At 36.7% G+C, this 9,504-nt stretch overlaps 2 protein-coding genes across 5 annotated transcripts in view; one reads left to right on the top strand and one right to left on the bottom strand.

Moving 5' to 3' along the window:
• The first annotated feature begins 205 nt into the window (after window positions 1–205).
• Window positions 206–1,885, top strand: LOC125664772 (uncharacterized). Its single transcript, XM_048897582.2, has one exon. It carries the CDS (start codon window positions 319–321, stop codon window positions 1,828–1,830), a length of 1,512 nt encoding a protein of 503 aa, XP_048753539.1. The 5' UTR covers window positions 206–318; the 3' UTR covers window positions 1,831–1,885.
• Window positions 1,886–6,716: 4,831 nt separating this feature from the next.
• LOC125669845 (paxillin-like) overlaps window positions 6,717–9,504 on the bottom strand; it is a 34,970-nt gene continuing 32,182 nt past the window's right edge. For all 4 annotated transcript variants that reach the window (XM_048904666.2, XM_048904684.2, XM_048904675.2 and 1 more), the window contains exons 9-10: window positions 8,534–8,648; window positions 6,717–7,807 (exon numbers count right to left, since the gene is read on the bottom strand). In XM_048904666.2, coding sequence (XP_048760623.2) covers window positions 7,541–7,807; window positions 8,534–8,648 — 382 coding nt within the window. In that variant the 3' untranslated portion in view covers window positions 6,717–7,540. The remainder of the gene's footprint in view (window positions 7,808–8,533; window positions 8,649–9,504) is intronic.

Raw genomic sequence — 9,504 nt, 5'->3', positions numbered from 1 at the left:
AAGAATTATAAAATTGAAATGTCATTCTCGTATTAGTGTTTTCAAGGAGTATTCAGACAATGAAACACTCATCAAAAAGTCTGAATTGATGATGACCTATAATTGACTTGCCGGAAATTTGTTAATTCAGAATTGTTTTAATGTATATATCATTTTCTTCCGCATCACACATTTCCCCTTTTTATAGTCTCTAAGTATTAAGAGGATAGATCTATTTCTGCCTTCCGCTGTCGAACATGGAGGAAATTGGCAAAGGCAAAACATGTGAATTACTAGGGATCTGATACTTGGCAGTATACACTAGCATCAATGTAATAGATGCATGATAGACCCTCAGTTGTACCCGAGATGGGCGAGTTTACGTTCGGTAGTTCTCGGATGGTAATCCCACTTTGCCGGAAACACGACGAAGACCGGGATATGTGTTGCGAGGACTGCAAGACTATCTTTTGCGTCACTTGTGGTCAAACTGAGCATAAAGACCACAGCTGGGGAAGCATTAAGAAGATTTCCTCCGAGAAAAGAAAAGAAATCCCGAAAATATGTCAGGGTATACAGAGTTGTGTACAGGAGATATCTGACAGCCTGTCCTTCATAAACCAAATGGAGTACGAACAAGAGAAGAGACATTCGGGTCAAATCAGAAAGCTGGTGAAACAGCAAGACGAAATGGTGTCGGAAGTCTTCAAGATCACCAATGCCAACATTGAAAAATCCAAAGAAATATACTCACGTTGTCAAAAGAAACTTTCCAACGTGAAAAAGAATTTGAGTAACTACAAACGAGATTTGTTGGACAAGTTACAATTTTTGGAGACTCAGTCCGGTTGTATGACCGGGTTTCAGCTGATTGAGACGAAGAACGATGCCGACGTGCTGGCTACTGAAGTGAACAACATCGACCTGGCATCGCACGGGTATCTGCCATGTTTTTTCAAAGGAAAAATGGATTACACAAAACTCAGGACAATGTACGGCAGTTTGATGGACCCAGAGTTGATTAAAGTAACAAAATTAGCACACTTCAAGAACTTTTCGAACACGATTGTATCCATTCATTCCGCGACAGAGGAGCTGGCATGGGTCCATGGCTGGGACAACAGCGCCTATTTGGTGAACACAAGTGGGGTGATTAAAACTACTTTAGAAATGAAAAACGTTTCAAATGATTTCATTGTCTCATCAGACGGGGCTCATATATTCACGGACTTTGAAGACGACGAAATAAAAAAAATGGATGAAAACGGTATAGTGTCTACAGTTGTGTCTACTAAACCACTAACACCCATTGGCATTGCGAAGGCTCAAAGCGGCGACCTGCTGGTGGCGCTAGTGGACGACTACAGTTTTAAGCTGAACACGAGCAGTAAGCGTTTAGTCAAGATGATCTCAACTGATGGTGAAGAGAAAAGGAATTATGAATTTGAGAGAGATGGTACCACAAAACTGTTCACTAAACCTCATAGGGTGTTTCACAACTATAACAACGATATTTGTGTTATAGACCAAACGGGACAATCAAGCGGCGTGCTTCGAGTACTCTCGTTAGATGGCGCTGTCAGATTTGATTATCGTGGGCATTACGTCAAAAAACGCTTCGACCCGCGTGGGTTGGTGTGCGATGTCTACTGCAATATTATTGTCACTGACTGTCTACACAATTTTATCCATATGCTGAGTCCATGCGGCGAGTTCATTCGGTATCTCGTAACGAAACAAGAGACGTTCGATTCGCCATACTCGGTAGATCTTCAAAAGTCGAGTTTGTGGGTCGGAGGTAAAAATGGTAATATCAGTGTTTTTAGATACGTCTTCGAAAACAACGATTAATTTGTGTCCATAACGACACGTGAAAGAGATGAGACAAAATAAAAAGCTTTATGCAATAAAAGTGTAGCTTTTTTTCTTTTTGAAAATTTAAATAACAATCCCATGTTATATCGAAAATATGTCAGATTCAACCCGGCACAAAGAGATGTGCCCAAATATCAATACATGCTCATATGGGATCTGAGTTGGCCAACGCTTTAGCTAGTGTTTATGAAACTTTGTAACATTAGTTTCATATACTCTATATATTGAAATATTGCCTGTAAAAAGTCTCACGCCCAACTTCCTGTTTGTAGAGCCTGACAGGGAAGTGAGAATTAATTCAGATGCGACATCACAATCACCGAAACAGCATGTTGCCGACAATACCGAGTTCCGCATGGACTGTAATGTTCGGGGAAAATTTAACTTGATTAGTACTGTTTACCCAGTCAGGTATCAATATGTGACATGAACATCACGTTACAGGTGTTAGAAAAATGTTTCCTGTCTCTGAAATGTATAAATCAGTATGGAGTAAATCATAAGATGGGGTCAATCACCAGATAGCTCAATCGGCAGAGCACCTGACTAGAGATTCAGGGATCCAGGTTCAAATCCTTCCTGCTACACTTTGTTATTTATTATTAATAGGATTGCAGGCATCAGGGCATATCCACACACCGGTGGGGTATGTATACCGTGCATTTAGGGACTTAGTCTCCTCCAAGACCTTGTGGTTCTGCTTGGGGCCGTAAGGTATCCCATTTCCATCTGCTACCTCGGGGAGCAGTCCCATAGGCCTAACTGTGGAGAGGCTAAACCTGGCAGGGAAGACTTACGCATATTCTGCTTCCTTCTCACAGCAAGCTGTTAGCCAGGGGTGGAGCTGAAAGCGAGAGTGACAAGCATAGACACGAACAACACACACACTGTCCGCATCACACAGATCTATGCTGCTTGGGTTCAGATCAATCTATGCTGTTTGGGTTTAGGTCAATCTATGCCGTTTGGGTTTTGATCAAACTAACTCTTTAGGTTCAGAATGAATAGGTCCCATACATTGACTGCAATCAAATTGAAATACTATCACATCACAACCTTATATATAACTGATTCAATATGCAAGAGCAGGTTCTGTGTATGATCAATTTTTAAATATAGGCAGGCTATTTGAGAAAAAAAAATGTTGATGTAACATGCAGGGATCATGATCCAGTTTGCCAATACAAGATATCACTGGGTCGAATACTGTCCGAGGTGTTTTATACCAATTGTTAGACCATTATATACATGTACATACTAATGTTCTGTTTACTTGATCAAGATATACATGTTATGGTAGGCATGACCTGTCAACAGGGAATGCTTACTCCTAGGCACCTGATCCCACCTCTGGTATATAGTCCGTGTCTGCCCTTCTCTTAATTTTGTATTTGCTATAGAATTTATGAGATTGATCACTGTTTGTTATCTCACGCCATTATGTGTGACGTCATATGCGCCCTCGGGTTTGAAAACATCTATTACGGTAAACGAGTACAGGATAGCCGAGTTTGGAACGGGAAATTTGAAAGGGTGGGGTGGGGGGGGGGTAGTAAAAATAATTTTAAAAATATGAATTACTGTATCAATACACATTCTGCAGACAGAAAGGTATATTCAATATTCTACAAAATATGTCGGCATCGCAATGGTAGTTCCATATATTTAAAAGAAGGATTTTTTCCCCCTGCGCGATTCTTCTCATTTCCTCTTCTTCTTTTCTCTTAATTTTTGTACCCCTGATTAGGAAATTTTGTGTAATTTTCGGAAATAATCAGTTGAAGACAAAGGAACTATTTGATGTTGGTAGCTGAGGCTACTTCCTGAGGTGCACTCAGGCTGTTTACACACATGTGAAAAGCGTAGTCTTGTTTGCGGGTACAAACTTTCGAAAATTCTGCGTAGGATGTTGTTTTTGCGGTGTCGGCAGACGAGAGGGTAACAATGAGCATTTCCAACAGCGTTATTCGGCATTAGCGCGTTTATTGGCATCAATTTAAACATGTGATAAAATACAAATTCATTCAAAATATGTGATTAAGCGCAAGGGGGGGGGGGGGGGTCACAATTTGTAATTTTTGCCAATAATGTGCAAAAATAATTTTCAAAAATGACCAAATGAGCCGGTATGGGGTTATTTGAGTGTTTTAGTTGAATACACAAAAATCATGACCGCATGCCAAGAAATCCCGTCCGATCTGAATTCGTTGGCTTCAATAGGGCCATATTACATGCTGATTAATAGCAGCCGTCGCTTATCTCTTAATTGCGGTCACTGATTTATAACGGTTTTTCTATACCGGAGATTTTGCTAAGAATTTCTTGGCATGGCCATTTCATAAACAGATTAGATTTAATCGACAAAAAAACCAATTATCACGTTAACGGCTTGTAAATAATAATGCATTAAGATGTTTTGTGCCGTGCTCGGGTGTACTAGTTGTCGGTAGAAAGGATTTAGACTGAGTATTTTTCAATTTTTCGAAGGAAGGTACGAGAAAAGACGTGGATAATTTTTTTGTTGGTGCAAGAACTTTACCTAAAAAACACACCCAGTCACCTTTTCAAACACCGCTTGGACAGAGACCTTGATAAACTGCGAGAAAATGGATATATCGAAGCTATAAGCACTGGTAGGCCTATAGCATACATTCTGTTTTGCTCTTCAAATTCAATACACACTCGGATCAACTGACCTTCACCTTGTAACAACATATATCGACGATACAATGTAACTCCTACCAACTGGTAGATTTAAAAAAAATAATAAAGATACAAAATAATTGAACTTTTAATTATACAAATAATAGAATATTGTATTTCCTAACTTTAAATTGAATTATAAAATTATTTCCTTATTGAACTCGTAGCATCTTGAGTGCGTCAGTAGGCTATATAACGCCGTGCTCCCACTTCGTACTTCCTAAATACGTGCAGATCACAATTCAAAAATAGTAATAAGATTGCTTTATCAAAATGAAATAATGTGATTACTTCTTTAAATTTGAATATTTTTGTTGATTTGTGTGTGTGTGTGTGTGTGTGTTGTCTTTTTCTTTCCGAAATGCACGCATGACAATAGCTTGGCATAGGGCCTAGTTGTCGACAATTTAATTAACCTATCATAATTTGTCTAATCCAAAAATAAATAATGATTGCACTGTTTATTTTAGAAAAACAGCGCCAATTACAGATGTATAAAGGAATAACATCCCCAAACAGTTTGTAGACAGCGACCCATATAAACATTATTTACTCACAATATTGCCGATTTCATACACGCTTTACTCGCTATATTTGGGTATTTACATCGCTATTTGCATGCACTGGTGGCGTACACATATAAAACTCGGACAATTTGTCAACATCGATTTAAATGTTGCCCATGGTAAAATAAATTACGCCCCTAAAAGTTGAGTTTTTAATAATATCTCGCAGTACTTTCACAAGGGCGCATGTGACGTCACTGTACCATGTGACTACCTACCTAATTAACTTTTTGAAATCGGGTCTTAGATTTAAGTCTGTATTGTGGTTAATTATCGCAAAATTTCGGCGAACAAACTATTAGAATTAATTACTATAAGCACAAAGAAGACAAAACGCATGTAATATTGTATACTTTGAAAACATGAGATGTGTCCTTTAATGAAAATGGTTGTAGTCAATGCAAGTGGCCCAGAATTTCCATCTGAAAAATTGCTTGAAAAGATGACAGATTTTGATGAAAATGAGTAACGTCACAAACTTTGTTGTATCATATTTGAAAATACGAGTCAATTGTGATGAAAATAAATTTTCACTTTTTGTTTCACAATATTTCAACAAGTGAATTACTGAATTTCATAGAAATCAAAAGATGTATGGGTCCCAGTTATGGTAAAAAGAATAAACTTTGTACAACTTAAGAAAGGGATTTCCCTTATCTATATATTTCTAAATATAGACTTTTTTTTCCACCAGCTTGTGTAGAAGTGTTGTTGTATTTCGTAAATCTACTGTGTTCAGCTGTTTGTGTACATCTGCTTTGTACTTGCAGAAATACATATTGAAGTAAGTATAGGGTGTATTTTCTCTTGCCAATGGCTGTTGCTACACATAGTACTTCACCGTCTTTTTGTTGTTGTTGAAAACAGCCATGGAACATCAAGTTTTGTTCCCACATACTTCCAACAAAAGAGAAGACTTGAATATCTGTGTTTATTATCCAGACTCGGGACAGAATATCTGCGTTTATTTTCCAGACTCAGGACAGAATATCTGTGTTTATTATCCAGACTCGGGACAGGATATCTGTATTTATTATCCAGACTCGGGACAGAATATCTGTGTTTATTATCCAGACTCGGGACAGAATATCTGCGTTTATTATCCAGACTCGGGACAGGATAAACAGTTTAATGCTGTATATCACAAGCCTTATAAATGTTAACATGAAGAGAAGACTTGAATATCTGCGTTTATTATCCAGACTCGGGACAGAATATCTGCGTTTATTATCCAGACTCGGGACAGAATATCTGTGTTTATTATCCAGACTCGGGACAGGATAAACAGTTTAATGCTGTATATCACAGGCCTTATAAATGTTAACATGAAGAGAAGACTTGAATATCTGCGTTTATTATCCAGACTCGGGACAGGATAAACAGTTTAATGCTGTATATCACAAGCCTTATAAATGTTAACATGAAGAGAAGACTTGAATATTTGCGTTTATTATCCAGACTCGGGGCAGAATATCTGTTTATTATCCAGACTCGGGAACAGAATACCTGCGTTTATTATCCAGACTCGGGACAGGATAAACAGTTTAATGCTGTATATCACAAGCCTTATAAATGTTAACATGAAGAGAAGACTTGAATATCTGCGTTTATTATCCAGACTCGGGACAGGATAAACAGTTTAATGCTGTATATCACAAGCCTTATAAATGTTAACATGATCCATGCTCCAATAAACTTTGACACACCGTGTTTGTGACACATGCCCAGAATTATGTGTGGATATCTTGCAAAAATAAAAAAATAGGGATAATTTCATTAACAGCACTGATGAATCTTTATAGTTATCAGAGAAAATGTTTCCTTTCATAAAAAAATACATGAAAACTTGTATACTTCATTTGATTTGTAGAGTTTTAATATAAATTGTATAAAGTTAACTTTGAAAATTGTTTAATCACTGGTGCTAGATACAAAATAAGCATTTCAATTGTAGGAAATCAAGCAATACGATGAAGTAGCGCAGATTTTTGTGTTCGGAGCAAGTACTTTCAGTTTATTGTCAAAAAGTTTTACAGTGTTTATGAACTGTCTTGGTACATGTATAGAGAGCATTTGGTTATAGAGCTGGTACTCTTTGTTTCAGCGATGTCTCATCATTTTTTTCATCATTATTGTATAAACAGAAACTCACTGCCTAAAGCGGTACTAAAACAAAATTTTTGCTGGCCAATCTACAACATTAACTAAGGAAAATATAACTAACAAGCAAAAAATGTGCTGATGTGAAAAAACGTGATTAATGTAAAAATAATTATTTCCAAATAGAGATAAAGATATAGAGATATGCCATATAAAAATACAATATATTTCATGTATATATCATAACAAAAGCCTGCATAAGTTGACTATAGTTGTGTGGTGACATCAGCTGAACAGTTTAACAAAGTTGATCGACATCAGCCGAATAGTTTAACGAAGCATGGATGACAGTAAGGCTTGTCATTCTGTTCTTTAAATGTTCCCTTGTTGAGTTGTTTCAGGCAGAAAGCGCACACGAAATGTTCGGGATGGAACTTCTTCCCCATGGCAGTGATGCACCGCCCAGTGATTGGTTTCTGACAGCTCGCACACAAGGAACCCCTCTTAGCATGGTAGTGAGTCTCGCAATATGGCAAGCCTTCGTGGTCGAAGAAACTGCGCCCGCCAAATGGCTGGTGACAGTCCTGTCGTGTAATATAAAAATATAATTCATAACTCTTTCATGATCATATTTCTCTGATCGAATACACAATATTTACTTTATACACAAGTGTATCATAATTGTTTTCCAAACTGTTGAACTGTAGAGATGGTAAACAAACATTTGTATGAAAAGTAATTGTTGCAAATTTTGCAGAAAGTGCAAAATTGCAAACTACAAGCCTAAATGAATAAATTCTTCATACTTTTAGTGTACTGATGACAGTTGTTTTTTTTTCTTCTCACTTCCTCACAAAATAAGCTCAATATGAACAGTTTGGTACATGTGATCGCAAAGTTTACTTGAATAAAAGTTCACAATAACCATGAAAATGTATTTAAAAAATTGTCTCAAGAGGTCATATATATAGCAAATAATCAATGGTCTAATCTATAAATAGCAGATATTTGATGACCTTTGCTATAAATAACTGATTATTGATGACCTTTGCTATAAATAGCAGATTACTGATGCCCTTTGTTATAAATAACAGATACATAGCAGATATTTGATGACCTTTGCTATAAATAGCAGATATATACATAATAGATAATTGATGACCTTTGCTGTAAATAACAGATTATTGATGACCTTTGCTATAAATAGCAGATTATTGATGATCTCTGCTATAAATAACAGATTATTGATGACCTTTGCTATAAATAACAGATAATTGATGTCCTTTGCTGGTCTTGGCCAAGGTACTTACTCGACAGACGAAACACTCAGGGTGCCAATGTCTGGACAGGGCCGAGATGTAGTTGTCCAGGATAGGATGACCGCAGCCTCCACAGCGGGGGGCAAACATGTCCAGGAAGTCTTGTCTGAAAGGTCAACCAACGTCATTGTCAGTTACACAAGTACACAGAACATACAGGCCATAAAGCATAGAATTTACCCTCTTCCTATGCTATATAATTTACCCTCTTTTTATCATCTCTATGCTGTAGGATTTATCCTCTCTTTATCATAGAATGTATCCTCTATCATGGATAAATATCCTCTCTCTATCATACAATTTATCCCCTCTCTATGCTATATAATTTACCCTCTCTTTATCATATAATTTATCCTCTTTCTATCAAAGTTAAATATCCTCTCTCTATCATAGAATATTTATCCTCTATCATAAAATTCATCCTCTCTCTATCATAGAATTTACCCTCTCTCTATCATCTTATGTTCTAGAGTTCATTTGTTGATTTGTTTGTATGTTATTTTACAGTGAATTTTTCACTCACACATGTATAAAGACACCATCAGCTTTAGGTTGGGAGGGGAGGAGGGGGGAGGGGTTTTCACAGAGAAATTTGTTTAAAAAAAAAAGAATGAAAAAAGAAGAACCCACAAAAAGCCCTTTTAAATGTTTCCAAATCTGAATCTATTGCTGCCAAACCCCTAAACTTTGTCACTAATGAAAGAGATTATAATGTCATTTCTTGTATACGTGCTGAAATTCAACATACAAAATTTCAATCACCCAAAATGCTAAATATCCTAAACATTTCAAAACCGGTAAATAGTAGGACCTGATTTAAAAAAAAGATTTCCATTCAATGTGTTTAATTCACTTTGCATCATTGGAAATGTTGGATTGACATTAACTAAACAAAAATTCACTCATAATGAAGATCATCATGGATTTAAAAAATAGTGCTATAAATGTCTAAAATATATTTA

This window comes from Ostrea edulis, chromosome 1, assembly GCF_947568905.1.
Source record: "Ostrea edulis chromosome 1, xbOstEdul1.1, whole genome shotgun sequence".
NCBI classification, from domain to species: Eukaryota; Metazoa; Mollusca; class Bivalvia; order Ostreida; family Ostreidae; genus Ostrea; species Ostrea edulis.
Note: the sequence above shows the minus strand (reverse complement) of the source record. Positions and strands in the feature narration are given on the sequence as shown.

Coding starts and splice junctions, on each gene's coding strand:
- LOC125664772 (XM_048897582.2), top strand. CDS start 319: ATGCATGATAGACCCTCAGTTGTACCCGAGATGGGCGAGTTTACGTTC.